This window comes from Nerophis ophidion, linkage group LG20 (assembly GCF_033978795.1).
Source record: "Nerophis ophidion isolate RoL-2023_Sa linkage group LG20, RoL_Noph_v1.0, whole genome shotgun sequence".
Classification (NCBI taxonomy): domain Eukaryota; kingdom Metazoa; phylum Chordata; class Actinopteri; order Syngnathiformes; family Syngnathidae; genus Nerophis; species Nerophis ophidion.
The window spans coordinates 45,747,968-45,766,382 of record NC_084630.1 but is presented as its reverse complement, the minus strand read 5'-3'; the positions used below and the strand labels follow the sequence as shown (position 1 = coordinate 45,766,382).

General features: G+C 37.9%; 1 protein-coding gene across 2 annotated transcripts in view; it reads left to right on the top strand.

Annotated features, from left to right (window-relative positions):
• Window positions 1-16,836, top strand: part of cpz (carboxypeptidase Z) — a 40,066-nt gene extending 23,230 nt beyond the window's left edge. For both annotated transcript variants that reach the window (XM_061881373.1, XM_061881372.1), the window contains exons 10-13: window positions 7,183-7,322; window positions 14,112-14,211; window positions 14,295-14,440; window positions 14,518-16,836. In XM_061881373.1, the coding sequence (XP_061737357.1) occupies window positions 7,183-7,322; window positions 14,112-14,211; window positions 14,295-14,440; window positions 14,518-14,721 (590 nt within the window). In that variant the 3' untranslated portion in view covers window positions 14,722-16,836. The remainder of the gene's footprint in view (window positions 1-7,182; window positions 7,323-14,111; window positions 14,212-14,294; window positions 14,441-14,517) is intronic.
• Window positions 16,837-18,415: the final 1,579 nt, after the last annotated feature.

The window sequence follows — 18,415 nt, the reverse complement described above, 5'->3', positions numbered from 1 at the left end:
TTATTTTATCAAAAAATCTTAGGGTACATTAAACAAATGTTTCTTATTGCAGTTAAGTCCTTAAAGGGGAACATCACAATTTCAGAAGTGTTAAAGCCAATAAATATCAGTTCCTGGTGGCTTATTTTATTTTTCGAAGTTTTTTTCAAAATTCTACCCATAATGGAATGTCCCGAAAAAAGGCTTTAAAGTGTCTGATTTTCGCTATCTGTGAAGCCACCGTCCATTTTCCTGTGACGTCATCCAGTGATGCCAATACAAACAAAATGGCGGATAGCACGGCAAGATATAGCGACATTAGCTCGGATTCAGACTCCGATTTCAGCGGTTTAAGCGATTCAACAGATTACGCATGTATTGAAACAGATGGTTGGAGTATGGAGGCAGCTAGCCAAAACGAAATTGAAGAAGAAACTTAAGCTATTGAGCGAATAGCTATTGACGCTATTTGGCGATCGCCTTCTAACCAACGATTGAGTGCCGTGTCTGCCTTAGCATCGCCGGTAAAATGTGCAGACCAAACGATCGGGACTTTCGCATCTTGTGACAATGGAGGAACTTAAATATGTCGATTGGTAAGTGTTTGTTTGGCATTAAATGTGGGTGGAAGGAAAGGCTGGATGCAAATATAGCTACAAGAAAGCTTCTAAGAAAAACCGAACAGTCTAATTGTGATCAAATAAATGCCCTCAGATTACAATCCAATATGCTAAAAAAAATTTATCTACCGCTGTCTCTCATTTATCACGACCAATTAGTTCGAGGTTTGACCCGACTGTGGTAAATGAATTTCCACAAAGTAAAAATATAAGTCATGAATCAAATATTTTCATGGATAGTTTTTAAACAAACTTATAGAGTCTTCTAAAAATGAAATAGCACCCACATAGCCACTTTTACACTAGTTTCACCCATTATATTAAACTTGAGTGTGTTCTACTGTAGATTACTGTAGATCCTTCAAGCATCATTGCCATGGCCAAGAAAAAATGGCCACTATGTGGAAATACTTTGTTACATCCTGGGTAATTTCTTTAAGTTAGAACTGGGCTTCCATGTGCTGAACCCACGGGCATAAATTGTTCTGCCAAAAGTACATACTTTAAGAGCATATAAATGCATAAGAACATAATGTCATGGCTGTTTTGAGTTTCCAATATTTTCTACAACTGTTATTTTTTTGTGATAGAGTGATTGGAGCACATACTTGTTGGCCACAAAAAACAAAAAACAGGACAATGAGTGGGAAAGGAATGGCTAAGTCACGCTAGAATTAATGGCATTCCCAAAGTGCTGACTTAAATGTGTGGACAATGCTAAAGAAACAAGTCCATGTCAGAAAACTAACACATTTAGCTGAACTGCACCAATTTTGTCAAGAGGAGTGGTCAAAAATTCAACCAGAAGCTTGCCAGAAGCTTGTGGATGGCTACCAAAAGCGCCTTATTGCAGGTAAACTTGCAAAGGGACATGTAACCAAATATTAACATTGCTGTATGTATACTTTTGACCCAACAAATTTGGTCACATTTTCAATAGCCCCATAATGAATTCATAAAAGAAACAAACTTCATAAATGTTTTTGTGACTAACAAGTATGTGCTCCAATCCCTCTTTCACAAAAAAATAAGAGTTGTAGAAATGATTGGAAACTCAATACAGCCATGACATTAAGTTCTTTACAAGTGTATGTAAACTTTTGACCACGACTGTATACGATCATTAGCTGTGTTGTTAGCATTTTTATGTTAGCATTGCGTGTCCTGCGTTGGCATTCAACATACATCGCTCATGTCAAAGCCGTGTTATTGACGAAGCTAAAGTGTATCTTAAATCAACAGAGTTGATTTCCACTTAGCACTGCTGATAGCAGTCTTGCTAGCATTAATTGGCGCGCCAATAGTGCTACGTTCCGCTATTCTCTTTTGACATTGCTCGTGTTAAAAGCTCACCTAAGTGGAGATGTGTTATTGTTGAAGCAGGAATTGAAGAGGAAATGCATCAACAAGTTGGTCATCCAAAAGTTAGTCAACTTTATTGTCTTGATGATTATAGAGCCGACATTAGCCGCCGTGTTGTTAGCATTGTTCTCCCTTTTAATCCTGGAAATGGATCTTTAAGGATCACCACAACATAATAGATAATAAGACAAATATTGCACTATACATACTGTACATCAGGGGTCACCAACCTTTTTGAAACCAAGAGCTACTTCTTGGGTACTGATTAATGCCAAGGGCTACCAGTTTGATACACACTTAAAGAAATTGCCAGAAATAGCCAATTTGCTCAATTTACCTTTAATAAATACATCTATATATATAAAAAAATGGGTATTTCTGTCTGTCATTCCGTCATACATTTTTTTTCCTCTTATGGAAGGTTTTTTGTAGAGAACAAATGATGAAAAAAACACTTGATTGAACGGTTTAAAAGAGGAGAAAAAACGAAAAAAAATTTAAATTAAATTTTGAAACATAGTTTATCTTCAATTTCGACTCTTTAAAATTCAACCAAAAAAATCAAGAGAAAAACTAGCTAATTCGAATCTTTTTGAAAAAATAAAAAAAATAATTTATGGAACATCATTAGTAATTTTTCCTGATTAAGATTAATTTTAGAATTTTGATGACATGTTTTAAATAGGTTAAAATCCAATCTGCACTTTGTTATAATATATAACAAATTGGACCAATCTATATTTCTAACAAAGACAAATCATTATTTCTTCTAGATTTTCCAGAACAAAAATTAAAAAAAAATTCAAAAGACTTTGAAATAAGATTTAAATATGATTCCACAGATTTTCTATATTTGCCAGAATAAATTTTTTTGAATTTTAATCATAGTAAGTTTGAAGAAATATTTCACAAATTTTCTTCGTCGAAAAATCAGAAAATAAAATTAAGAATTAAATTAAAATGTATTAATTATTCTTTACAATAAAAACAAATACTTGAACATTGATTTAAATTGTCAGGAAAGAAGAGGAAGGATTTTAAAAGGTAAAAAGGTATATGTGTTTAAAAATACTAAAATCATTTTTATGGTTGTATTTTTTCTCTAAAATTGTCTTTCTGGAAGTTATAAGAAGCAAAGTAAAAAAATATGTGAATTTATTTAAACAAGTGAAGACCAAGTCTTTAAAATATTTTCTTGGATTTTCAAATTCTATTTGAGTTTTGTCTCTCTTAGAATTAAAAATGTCGAGCAACGCGAGACCAGCTTGCTAGTAAATAAATAAAATTTGAAATATAGAGGCAGCTCACTGGAAAGTGCTGCTATTTGAGCTATTTTTAGAACAGGCCAGCGGGCGACTCATCTGGTCCTTACGGGCGACCTGGTGCCCGCGGGCACCGTGTTGGTGACCCCTGCTGTACATACACTAAAACACATAAATAAGATTTATTTTAGACTTACACTTAGACAAACTTTATTGATCCACAAGGGAAATTGTTCTTCAACACTTTATCTAGTCCAAAATAATGTGGAACCCGCAGAATGATTTTTTTTTTGCCCGCCGCATATTGTCAAAGTAAAACAAAACAACAACAGTAAAATGTAAGAAAAACGAGCAAAAAGACGAACAGCAGGCGTGTCAAACCTGTTTCCATTAAGGGCCACAATGCTGTTATGGCAGCACTCTGAGGGCTGCTTGTAGCAGTAAATAATAAATGAATACACATGTATGAGGATTTGCCTTATGATATTATTACACAATGTGATTATTATATACAGTGACTTTTGCGGTCAAAATATGGCAGCTTAGTTGCCAGAATTTTACAGTACAATTTACACTGTTTTTTTATTTTTAATTTTTATAGCACAGTACTATAAATGGAAAAATGGTACCACTGCTTTTTCACAGTATTATTCTGCCATTTTTTCACTGTAAAGTCCATGGTTGCTGTTGCTCCAGTGTATTACTGCAAATGGACAAAAAAACAGTATTATTTTTGGTAGCACTTTAGTATGGGGAACATATTCACCATTAATTAGTTGCTTATTAAGTAACACATACTTAATTTAGAGTTATTTGGACACTATGGGAACATACATCGGTAAGGGTTAGGGTGAGCGTGAGGATGATGATGAGTTAGGGTTACTAATAAGCAATAATTCTGAGGTTATTGAGAAAAGACTCTTATTTAATGGCTTACTGGTTGTATAATAATGTTAGTAATTTGCGTGTTAATAAGCAACTAATTACTGGTGAATGTGTTCCCCATACTAAAGTCTTACCTTTTTTTTTTTTTTAATTAAAGTAAAAGTCTGACAACTGAGCTGCCACTTTTTTACCATAAAAAACTATTGTCTATTTACTGTTTCATTGACATTTAAGCATCCATCCATCCATCCATCCATTTCTACCGCTTATTCCCTTTGGGGTCGCGGGGGGCTCTTGTGCCTATCTCAGCTACAATCAGGCGGAAGGTGGCGTACACCTTGGACAAGTCGGCACCTCATCGCAGGGCCGACATTTAAGCATTAATTTATAATTTAACAAAAACATGTTTGGCATGTATGTTAATATAGTGATTTTTGCTTTGCTAGACACAGTATTAAAGTAAAAAAAAAAAAATACAACTGCACGCGGTACATTTATTTTTTTGTCACAATGGAAAAAAAGCTAGCAAGAAAAAAATAAAGTACTTTACAAACACATAATTTCCAGGCTTTCGCAGATCAGATAAAATGAATGCGGCAGACCAGATCTGTTTGACACTTGTGATGCACAATAATTAAATGAGCTGACATAAAATGTTGTCTTTAAATATATACAATGTCTGTGAAGCTGCAATATTTGAAGCGCAATGTGGCGAGGGACGTCTGTACTATATATTTCAAGAAAAATATAAGGTAACACTTTAGTATGGGGAGCATATTCACCATTAACTAGTTGCTTATTAACATGCAAATTAGTAACATATTGGCTCTTAATTACTCATTATTAAGTACTTATTAATGCCTTATTCTGCATGACCTTATTATAACCCTAACCCTCTAACTCTAACCCTAACCAAAACACTGTAAATTAAGTCTTTATTACATAGAATATGTGCCCCATACTACAAACCCTGTTTCTATTTGAGTTGGGAAATTGTGTTAGATGTAAATATAAACGAATACAATGATTTGCAAAATAATTTTCAACCAAAATTCAGTGGAATATGCTACAAAGACAACATATTGATGTTCAAACTGATAAACATTTTTGTTTTTGTGCAAATAATCATTAACTTTAGAATTTAATGCCAGCAACACGTGACAAAGAAGTTGGGAAAGGTGGCAATAAATACTGATAAAGTTGAGTAATGCTCATCAAACACTTATTTGGAACATCCCACAGGTGTGCAGGCTAATTGGGAACAGGTGGGTGCCATGATTGGCTATAAAAGCAGCTTCCATGAAATGCTAAGTAATTCACAAACAAGAATGGGGCGATGGTCACCAATTTGTAAGCAAATTGTCGAACAGTTTTAGAACAACATTTCTCAACGAGCTATTGCAAGGAATTTAGGGATTTTACCATCTACGGTCTGTAAAATCATCAAAGGGTTCAGAGAATCTGGAGAAATCACTGCACGTAAGCTATGTTATTACGGACTTTTGATCCCTCAGGCGGTACTGCATCAAAAAGCGTCATCAGTGTGTAAAGGATATCACCACATGGGCTCAGGAACACTTCAGAAAACCACTGTCAGTAACTACAGTTGGTCGCTACATCTGTAAGTGCAAGTTAAAACTCTACTATGCAAAGCAAAACCCATTTATCAACAATATCCTGAAACGCCGCTGGCTTGGCTGGGGCCGAGCTCACCTAAGATGGACTGATGAAAAGTGGAAAGGTGTTCTGTGGTCTGACGAGTCCACATTTCAAATTATATTTGGAAACAGAGGACGTGTTGTCCTCCAGAACAAAGCGGAAAATAACTATTCGGATTGTTATAGGTGCAAAGTTGAAAAGCCAGCATGTGTGATGGTATGGGGGTGTATTAGTGGCCAAGGCATGGGTAACTTACACATGTGTGATGGTATGGGGGTGTATTAGTGCCCAAGACATGGGTAACTTACACATGTGTGATGGTATGGGGGTGTATTAGTGCCCAAGGCATGGGTAACTTACACATCTGTGAAGGCACCATCAATGCTGAAAGGTCCATACATGTTTTGGAGCAACATATGTTGTTTTCATGGATGCCAATGCGTATTTCAGCAAGACAAGTGTTACAACAGCGTGGCTTCGTAAAAAAAGAGTGTGGGTACTTTCCTGGCCCGCCTGCAGTCCAGAAGACCTGTCTCCCATGGAAAACGTGTGGCACATAATGAAGCGTAAAATAGGACAGCGGAGACCCCGGACTGTTGAAGGACTGAAGCTCCACATAAAACAAGAATGGGAAAGAATTCCACTTTCAAAGCTTCAACAATTAGTTTCCTCAGTTCCCAAACGTTTATTGAGTGTTGTTAAAAGAAAAGGTGATGTAACACAGTGGTGAACATGCCCTTTCCCAACTACTTTGGCACGTGTTGCAGCCATGAAATTCGAAGTTAATTATTATTTGCAAATAAAAAAAAATAAAGTTTATGAGTTTGAACATCAAATATATTGTCTTTGTAGTGCATTCAATTGAATATGGGTTGAAAATGATTTGCAAATCATTGTATTCTGTTTATATTTACATCTAACACAATTTCCTAACTCATATGGAAACGGGGTTTGTAAATAAAGGGTTACCAAATATAAGAATGTAATTAATTGTATTAGCTGTGGACCACAAATGGTACCCCTGCTTTAGCAGCTCACACCACCATGGTGTCAATAATGACCTGTATTCAAAGTGTATTTAATAGAGCAATCTGACCTTCAAATCAAAGAAAAGAAAAGAAAAAAAATCAAATATTTTTTGATACAGACGTCAGCTATAACATTATTTTTCAATTCCAATTAGGTTTTTGAGAGACAGGCTTCTTGTAATTTTTAAAATTGCAATTTACATGCAACATTTCTGCAAGTAAAGGCTCTTCTGGGTGTGTTATAATAAAGTGGCTACAGTCATTGCTGAAACAACTAAACTCATTATAGCTTTTCCCACTGTGTCTATTACAGGCAACAGGTAGATACTCGGGTTAATTATGTAGTAATAATGTAATTACTGTCTGTCTTATTTTGTCCAACTGCAGGCATGTCAGACTTTAACTACCTGCACACAAATTGCCTGGAGATCACAGTGGAGCTCGGCTGTGACAAATTCCCTTCAGAAGCCGAGCTTTACCCAGAATGGAAGAGGAACAAGGAAGCCTTGCTCAGTTTTCTTGAGTCGGTAAGAACATCATCCCTACAACTTTTATCCGCTAGACAAATTTAGAATTGATTTGTGCACATCACAGATGTACTGACAGAAAAAAAATGCAACATACTGCAGTTATTCCAAACACACAATAATGTGCCATGCGATATCATCACATCTGGCTTAACTGGTCAAATATTTATCATATCAGAAAGCAATGTAAACTATGTTTCGAGTAAAGAACAGCCTTCCAGCTTGTATTCTTCCATCCATCCATTTTCTACCGCTTATTCACTTTGGGGTCGCGGGGGGGACTGGTGCCTAGCTCAGCTACAATTGGGCGGAAGGCGGGGTACACCCGGGAGCTTGTATTCTTATGTTATTTAAATTAAGAGGGGAAAACTATAAATTACGAGGGACAATGATTTTTGAAATAGGTAAAAAAAGAACATATATAAAACACAAATGTATTTCAGCTTTAGGAGTTAAATGGTGGAACAAGCTCAGTGAGGAGTTGAAAACATGTAGTTCTTTGTTAAGGTTTAAGAAAACCTTGAAAGGTGAAATAATTGAAAATGATAAAATATAATAACAATTACTTTCATTCCGTTGATTTTTTTTTATTGTTGATGTTCCAGGCAATCTAATTTTCAGTGAATGTATATGTGGAGGTATGTATTCTCCGGGTTCTTCGGACCACCAAGCACCAAAATGACAGTCTTGTCCAGGTTTACAATATGGTTTATTTTTCAATAAATTGTCTTTCATGTGCTTTTCAGCAATTGTCTTTGGGGTTATCTTTTTAGCTCGTGCTCCAACTCCAACTCCAACTCTCCTCTCCTCCCCGGCTGCTGTCTTTTAACAGAGCGACAGGTGATTAGATAAGCAGGCCCAGGTGGGCCCTCTATGCACCTGTCGCTGATCTCGAAGCCGGTCCTTCCACAGCCCGCTTTGCTGCAGGGGCGCAGGCCACGCGCCCCCACCCCCCACGCACACAGTATAGGATAGGCAAATATACGTTTGTCTTCAGCCTATTCCTTTTTCGGTTATTCTTTTTCTTTACTTTTTGTGTGTGTATATGTAGTATTGTTAATATGTGTAATCTGTACTGTTAAACTGTTCACACAAAATGGTTGATGATTGATTATATGACTGAAAAAAACTTATTTCGGTCATTCACACAGTATTTACTACTTCTGTCAATGATTCATTTTTAAAATCAGATCAATCACACTTTTGAACTTTGATTAATCATAGTATATAAAAAGTTCAACCAACTTTAAAAAAAGCCCTAAATATTTGGACTTAGACAGACTTTAATGATTCATAAGGCAAATTGTTCCACACAGTAGCTCAGTTACAAAGGATGGAAAGGGTAAGGATGGAAAGGATCTTTTACACAAGGGCACAAAAAGAGGGCGAAAACAAAAAGGTATAAAGTAGACAAAAAATGTACCATATTAGCAATATAAAATATAACATATACAGTCGTGGTCAAAAGTTTACATACACTTGTAAAAATCATCATGTCATGGCTGTCTTGAAATTTCAATAATTTCGACAACTTGTTACAGAGGTATGGGAGCACATACTTGTTAGTTACAAAAAACATTTATGAAGTTTGGTTCTTTTATGAATTTATTATGGGTCTACTGAAAATATAACCAAATCTGCTGGGTCAAAAGTATACATACAGCAATGTTAATATTTGCTTACATGTCCCTTGGTTTCACTGCAATAAGGCGCTTTTGGTAGCCATCCACAAGCTTCTGGTTGAATTTTTGACCACTCCTCTTGACAAAATTGGGGCAGTTCAGCTAAATTTGTTGGTTTTCTGACATGGACTTGTTTCTTTAGGATTGTCCACATGTTTAAGTCAGGACTTTGGGAAGGCCATTCTAAAATCAATCAATCAATCAATGTTTACTAATCTTAACTGTAGCCAAATATTAACATTGCTGTATGTATAAGAACCAAACTTCATGATTTTTTTTTGTGACCAACAAGTATGTGCTCCAATCACTCTTATCACAAATCAAAAAAGAGTTTTAGAAATGATTGGAAACTCAACACAGCCATGACATTTATGTTCTTTACATATATACACAGTATATACTATATACTGATATATGATATTGTATACAATATATAACAAATCTCAAATACCATGTACAAACAGTATATCGTACAATATTGCAATATTTTGTACAATATTTCAGTATATTATTATACATACTGTATATATAGTATATATTTTGACAAAAATGCAATTTTATTGTCAGAATGTCAGAAACAAAACTTTTTTCAGTGTTTTGCTTGAATACATGTCTTATTTAGTGACGGTTAAAGTAAAGAAGAATGTACAGTAACAAAAAAATGGCATGATTATTCTACGTATATGCATGATTAATGTGATACATTTTTGTGATCAATAGGTTGCGTTAACGATTACAACTTTGACAGCTCTAAGCCTGTGTTTACTCCAGAAAATGTATCGATGCCAGCAAGGGACTGTAGTCAATCAATCAATCAATGTTTACTTATATAGCCCTAAATCACGAGTGTCTCAAAGGGCTGCACAAGCCACAATGACATCCTCGGTTCAGATCCCACATCAGGACAAGAAAAAACTCAACCCAATGGGATGACAATGAGAAACCTTGGAGGGGACCACAGATATGGGGACCCCCTACCCCTGGGCAACCGGTGCAATGGACGTTGAGTGAATCTAGCACCCCCACCCCCTGCACAAAGGAGAGGGGGGCAGAGCAGAAAAGAAACAGCAGATCAACTGGTCTAAAAGCGGGGGTCGATTTAAAGGCTAGAGTATACAAATGAGTTTTAAGATGGGACTTAAATACTTCTACTGAGGTATCATCTCTAACTATTATCCAGAGGGCATTCCAGAGTACTGGAGCCTGAATAGAAAACGCTCTATAGCCCGCAGATTTTTTTGGGGGGGGCTCTGGGAATGACTAATAAGCCGGGGCTCTTTGAACGCAGATTTTTTGTTGGGACATATGGTAGAATACAATCAGCAAAATAGGTAGTGACAGGCAGAATCTTTAACATCTATTCAACTAGACGGCAGAAGCTACATAATTAACCTGAGTATTCACCTGTTGCCTGTTCATAGAAAACAACAAGTCATGACATGCTTTGTAGTGTGGCATGAGAGGTTTCTGATGTAAAATACTGTTTGCTCAACCAAGGTTGGAAAAACCTGACATTCTGAGAAGATTTATTCTACGGACCTAAAACCACGCATGTTTGGCTATTGAGAGGTGTGAATGTTTGTTTGTGTTTATGTGTTTTGTTAATAGGGTTGATTACTGCTTGAAAAATAGACCAGCTGGAAAATTTTGCCTAACTCAATGGGTTTCATCTCTACTGGAGTCCTCAATGCCAACAAGGGGAAATTACACTTTGACTGTCTTTGGCTTTGATTGATTATTAGTAGATTGCACAGTACAGTACATATTCCGTACCATGGTAACACCAGAGTAAGTTTTTCAACTTGTTTAAAGGCCTACTGAAATGAGATTTTCTTATTTAAACAGGGATAGCAGGTCCATTCTATGTGTCATATTTGATAATTTTGCGATATTGCCATATTTTTGCTGAAAGGATTTAGTAGAGAACATCGACGATAAAGTTCGCAACTTTTGGTCGCTAATAAAAAAGCCTTGCCTGTACCGGAAGTAGCAGACGATGTGCGCGTGACTTCACCGGTGTGAGGGCTCCTCACATCCTCACATTGTTTACAATCATAGCCACCAGCAGCGAGAGCGATTCAGACCGAGAAAGCGACGATTTCCCCATTAATTTGAGCGAGGATGAAAGATTTGTGGATAAGGAAAGTTAAAGTGAAGCACAAAAAAAAAAAAGCGACTGCTCCGGGTGGCAGCAGTGTGAGCGTTTCAGATGTAATTAGACACATTTACTAGGATAATTCTGGAAGATTGCTTATCTTCTTAGTGTTTTAATATTGTTTTAGTGAGATTGTAAAGTCATACCTCAAAGTCGGATGGCTGCGGTGAACGCCAGTGTCTTAGATGGAAGCCATGGAGGAGCCAAGATCACAGCTGCCTTTTTTGACAGCTGCTGCAGGAGGAAGTCCAGTAATCCACTGATGTCTCCGATAAGCGCCGACTTAATATCACAATTTTCCCATCCAAAAACATGCTGGTTGACGTAGAGAAACATGTTCGCTTGACCGCTTTGTGTTAAAGCTTCACAACAAACAAAGAAACACCGGCTGTGTCTCAGTGCTAAAGGCAGCTGCAATCCACCGCTTTCCACCAACAGCATTCTTATTTATAGTCTCCATTATTAATTGAACAAATTGCAAAAGATTCAGCAACACAGATGTCCAAATTACTGTGTAATTATGCGATGAAAAGAGACGACTTTTAGCCGCAAATGGTGCTGGGCTAATATTTCCCCCTCCAACCAATAACGTCACAAGCACGTGTCATCATACGCGTCATCATACGGGTCATCATACGGGTCATCATTCCACAACGTTTTCAACAAGAAACTCCGCGGGAACATTTAAAATTGTAATTTAGTAAACTAAAGCGGCCGTATTGGCATGTGTTGCAATGTTAATATTTCATCATTGATATATAAACTATCAGACTGTGTGGTGGCTAGTAGTGGCTTTCAGTAGGACTTTAAGTCAGGGTCCACGTTAATCAATTCATGGTAAATGACAGTTAAGATTGCTTGTTTGCATCAAAAGAGTTGTTTTTCTCACTACGATAGGGCAAAACCATCCTTGCCCAGGCACATCCTCCTGGTTTTGGAGTGTACATTTTTGGGGTTTTGGCACCAGCTGCTAGTCTAGATCTGACCAATCCAAGTCTCTGAGCACGAACTGACAAAGCCTCCTCGGATGAGCGGCGAAACGTGCGATAGTCCAAGTTAAAGAAAACGGCAGGCTGTCTTCTTCTAATGGATTTATTACAATCTTTGTTAGCTGTGTAACGTTTGCTGTGGTCTGGAACAACATGGCACACAAACAACTTTCAGAAATGCAGCCAGTATTACGTACAGATAATGTGTCATGAGACATGAAAATATAAATTAAATACAGAGAGGACATAAGTAAAGGAAATTAAATAAGGTCAAATATAGCTACAAACGAGGCATAAAGATGCAATATGTACATACAGCTAACCTAAATAGCATGTTAGCATCGATTAGAATGCAGTCATGCAGTAACCAAATAGGCCTGATTAGCACTCCACACAAGTCAATAACATCAACAAAGCTCACCTTTTCACATTCATCCACAGCATAAAACGCTTGTTGGACAAAATCAAACAAAGAAGGAGCGGCACAAAACAAGTTTTTCTTTGGTAGTCTTGGAGAAATTTGCACACAGTGAGTTTAAGGACGGCCGAAATTAGGAGGACAAAACGGTGCTCGCCAATGACTCTCAATTGTGAAGCAACGTTTAATGTACACAGTGGGATTTGTAACAATTAAGAAGGTATGTCTTATGTGTGTCCTACTGAAAAAGGTCCGGGGACTAACTGTATTTCAATATTGCTCATTTTAGGTGGTACTTGGAGAACCACATTTTTTCTAAGGTGGTACTTGGTGAAAATATTGTGAGAACCCCTGTGGTAGACAATACAGAATTAAAGTCCTACTGAAAGCCACTACTAGCCACCACGCAGTCTGATAGTTTATATATCAATGATGAAATATTAACATTGCAACACATGACAATACGGCCGCTTTAGTTTACTAAATTGCAATTTTAAATTTCCCGGGACTTTTTTCTTGAAAACGTCGCGTAATGATGACGTGTACGTGTGACGTCACGGGCTCTTATAAATATGAGCGCTGCACACACACACAGCTAAAAGTCGTCTGCTTTAACGGCATAATTACACAGTATTTTGGACATCTGTGTTGCTGAATCTTTTGCAATTTGTTCAATTAATATTGGAGAAGTCAAAGTACAACAATGGAGTTGGGAAGCTTTAGCCTTTAGCCACACAAACACACGGTGATTCCTTGTTTAAAATTCACGGAGGTGAAACTTTACTATGGATCACAGCGCGGTCAAGCCAACATAGATCCCTACCAAATGTCACCCAGCAGGTTTCGGTGAGAAAATTGTGGTTAAAAAGTCGCCACTTACCAGATATCAGCTGAGCTTGCGCCGTCCTTACAGCTACCGTCGACTTCCCCGAGACACTGCGCGTCAACACCCGGCCGTGGACGTACACTTCCGACTATCAGGTACTGTTAAACTCACTAAAACACTAGCAACACAATAGAAAGATAAGGGATTTCCCAGAATTATCCTAATAAATGTGTCTAAAACATATGAATCCTTTTTTTTTTTTTCTAGTCCGTCGCTATCAATATCCTCAAACACGAAAATGTCATCCTCGCTCAAATTAATGGGGAAATTGTCGTTTTCTCGGTCCAAATAGCACTTTTTGTTGGAGGCTCCCATTAAAATCAATGTGAATATGTGAGGAGCCATCAACATCTGCGACTTCCGGTAGAGGCAGGGCTTTTCTCCAGTTGCAAACTTTATCGTGGATGTTCTCTACTAAATCCTTTCAGCAAAAATATGGCAATATCGTGAAATGATGAAGTATGACACATAGAATGGACCTGCTAGCCCCGTTTAAATAAGAACATCTCATTTCAGTAGGACTTTAATTAACAGTTTAGTTTAGCAGCCGTGAGCTCAGTTTCCACGAGTCTTGTTTACATTGGGATTTATTGACCTTTCACCCTAAAATCAGCTGGAATGGAATGTGTTGAGAGTCGAGGTTTGTTCTTCTTGGGCAGGTCCATCGGGGGATTAAAGGAGTAGTGAAGGACGTTGATGGTAATGGGATCAAAGGTGCCACCATTTCTGTCAGAGGGATTCGAAAAGATGTCACCACAGGTAAACACGGCCGGAATATTTCTTTTATTTCACTTGTTTCTGTTTTAATGTTTCCATCTTGCGACTGTACCTCGCTGTCTCAGATGAAAGTGGAGACTACTGGCGGCTGCTGAGCCCCGGTACTCACATTCTGACCGCCACAGCTAAAGGTTACTCCCGGGTCAGCAAGCGGGTTCATTTACCCCACAGCATGAACAAGGCCGGACGTGTGGACTTTGTCTTGAAGAAGGTTTGTCAGGTCTTCAGCAAACCGTTGTCCATAATTCTCAGACTCCATTAATCCTTATTTCATAATCCTGTATGAAGGTTCCACTGGAGCCGGATATTGACGATCACCTCTTCCCCATCACGGACACATGGGATCGATTTGACCCTTACAACCAGTTTGAGCGCGACGGCGAGCCAGATTTGGCTGAGGGGGGCATCGAGCGGCAGGAAAAACCCTGGTGGTGGAACTACTTCTCCCAGTCTGGCATCGCACCCCCAAACTGGCTGTTGCGAAATGTCTAAACTCAGCATATGTCACACAGCATTTGTGTAGCACTTCCAGACATATCTAACAAAACATAAAAAGGCTTTCTTCCGCCAGATATTTCAACATGCAAATTAGTTGTTTGTATTTGAAGGAAATCGTCTCCAAACATTATCGCAGTAACAAAGGGAGTTCTGGCAGCTGCAATAAAATTGCACAGAAATTGTTGTTATATACAGTCTGGTTACCTAATAGGCCCCAAAACTATAGAAGTAGAATTGTCTCACATCAACTTAAATATCCATCCATCCATCTTCTACCACTTGTCCCTTTTGGAGTTGGGGGGGGGGGGGGTTGCTGGAGCCTATTTCAGCCGCATTCGGGCGGAAGGCGCGGTACACCCTGGATAAGTCACCATCTATCATCCATCCATCCATCCATTTCCTACCGCTTATTCCCTTTCGGGGTCGCGGGGGGCACTGGCGCCTATCTCAGCTACAATCGGGCGGAAGGCGGGGTACACCATGGACAAGTCGCCACCTCATCGCAGGGCCAACACAGATAGACAGACAACATTCACACACTAGGGACCATTTAGTGTTGCCAATCAACCTATCCCCAGGTGCATGTCTTTAGAAGTGGGAGGGGCCTATCCCCAGGTGCATGTCTTTGGAGGTGGGAGGAAGCCGGAGTACCCGGAGGGAACCCACGCATTCACGGGGAGAACATGCAAACTCCACACAGAAAGATCCCGAGCCTGGATTTGAACCCAGGACTGCAGGACCTTCGTATTGTGAGGCAGACGCACTAACCCCTCTGCCACCGTGAAGCCCACAATCGGGCTATCAATATGATATTAATATGTATGGTAAATGGGTTAAACTTGTATAGCGCTTTTCTACCTTCAAGGTACTCAAAGCGCTTTGACACTACTTCCACATTTACCCATTCACACACACATTCACACACACATTCACACACTGATGGAGGGAGCTGCCATGCAAGGTTAACCACGACCCATCAGGAGCAAGGGTGAAGTGTCTTGCTCAAGGACACAACAAACATGACGAGGTTGGTAAAAGGTGGTGATCAAACCAGGAACCCTCAGGCTGTTGGCACAGCAACTCTCCCAACAGAGCCACGCCGTCCCCATATATTGATGGACATACAATTACAAATAGATATGTAATATACAAATAAATAAATAGTTTGTATAAATAAATGCATATTTGTAAATATACTTTTGAAATTTGAAAATATGTTCAAATAAAATTTATACATGTAAAGATGTGACGTACAAATAAATCAAGAATTTGTATAAATAAACGTGTTAAATATATTTCTGAGATTTGAATATAAATATGCTTGGTTTTGTATTTGTATTGAATTTGCATATGTGCATCGCTTTTTTCTTTTGTGTCGATGAGACATTCCTCCCACAAACCAGATGCACAAATAAATTTGACCTTTACGCTTGCCTGAACAACCAGCAGAGGGCACTGCAGCCAGAGCCACACATTGCACTGATAAGAGATCAGTATTTACATTGGGTCAAGGTCTTTCAACGGCATTGATAGAATAAAATAAACATCTAGCACGACCTTTCAGTCTAACTGGATGAATTAGCATTAGCTAATACAACTTCTCTCTGTAAAGACGTGGATTGTTTTTGTGCAGATAACTCCAGGCATTTTGCATATAATGCTCTGTGACCCAGACCGCTCTGGCTGCAGTGCCCTCTGCTGGTTGGTCAGGGGAGTGTGTAGGTCACATTTATTTGTGCATCTGATTTGTGGTAGAAATGTCTCATTTACACAAAAGCAAAAAAGCGATCAACTTATGCAAATTTAATACAAATACAAACACAAAATCAAGCATATTCATATTCAAATCTCGAAATACATGTTTGTTTATACAAATTATTGATTTATTTGTATATCGCATTTGTATTTGTATATTTATTAATAAATGAATATGTATTAATATCATATTGACATATATAAGTTGATGTGAGACAATTCTACTTCCATACAAAACTAGTTACAGCCATTTTATAGTGAACACAACTCTGAAAATTAGAATTAGAATGGCCACTTATAAAGAACAGATATGTTTGCATTGTTTTATATGAAAAATAAAAAGTACAAATCTGGCATGTTATTTTGTTAATGTATTATATTTTATTGTAAGATTTTTATTTTTTTAAGCTCCTTTTGGTTAACCATTTATTCCAGGGGTGTCAATGTGACGGTTCGCTGGCATCATGGTGCAGGTTCGTTCTCTCAATTATGCAGACGGACTTGGACACAGCGTAAAGGTAAGAAATGATGAAGTGAAGTGAAGTTAATTCTATTTATATAGCACTTTTTCTCTAGTGACTCGAAGCGCTTTAAATAGTGAAACCCAATATCTAATTTTTACATTTAAACCAGTGTGGGTGGCACTGGGAGCAGGTGGGTAAAGTGTCTTGCCCAAGGACACAACGGCAGTGACTAGGATGGCGTAAGCGGGAATCGAACCTGCAACCCTCAAGTTGCTGGCACGGCCGCTCTACCAACCGAGCTATACCGCCCCGGTATAAATAATGATTTATTAACACTAAAAAACAGACCAAGAACAGAAAACTTGCACTAAGTACAAAAAGGCAAAACAAAGAGCTAGCATGGGAGCTAGAAAACACGAAGCATAGCGTGGAAGCTAGCAAGTACAAAAATAGTTTTACCACAGTCGGGAATCAGCTTCATCACCTGTTGCATGGAACAGAAACTAGGAAGCGAGGACGAGTCAACTGAAAAGGCAGGCTTAAATAAGGAGAGTAATTACAAACAGGTGTGAGTCCGGAAACAAGAAGCAGGTGAAACTACTGTGTGACTATGGTAACCAAACAAACAGGAACTAAGGAAGTCAAAAACTAACAAGATGTGATACAAAAACGGAACAAAACCCGAATATGACATGATCTGGGCAGCGGCTCATGACAGTCAAACTCATTTTAGATTGGGAGGCAAAATGAGGAAAAATCTACTCCCAAGTGGGCCGGACTGGTAAAAGCACGGCACGCTAACTTAAAAATAAAGACAATTCAAAATGGTTTCCTTTGTTTAAAAATAGAGAACAAGCACATTCCGAAAATGTACAAATCATAATGTTTTTTGTTTTTTTTTACATTTACATGTTGTGGTTAATAGTATTCTATCTTTATTTGTCGTTACATATACTTTCTAAATAAATTAAGTGATAATGTTCATCAATCAAGTCATTGGTCTTCATTTTTTAATCTGTCAAGATAAAAAAAATAATATCAAAAAATGGTTCACTTAATTTTTTCTACAAATGTAGCATAATCTACAAAGATACAGAGGATACATTAAGAACAGCAGTTTATTTCATTCAAAAATGTTTATTCTTAGCAAACTCATGCCGCAGGCTGGATAAAACCTGTTCATGGGCCTGATCTGGCATGCGGGCCGTACGTTTGACAACCCTGATTTATTCTATTCACAAAAATCACAGCATTTGTTTCCTTAGTCTAATTAAATAAAACAGAGTAACGGCTTTGCGATACTTTTCAGAAGACATACATATACAATACTATAATGAATAATAAGACAAATAAATAGCAATAACAGTATCTATAACATTAATAACCGCAATAATACTGATTACATTTTAAAAATATGGAATTAAGTGTAATCGATTTGTCCTTTGTAGGACGTAAATATCTCCCAAAGC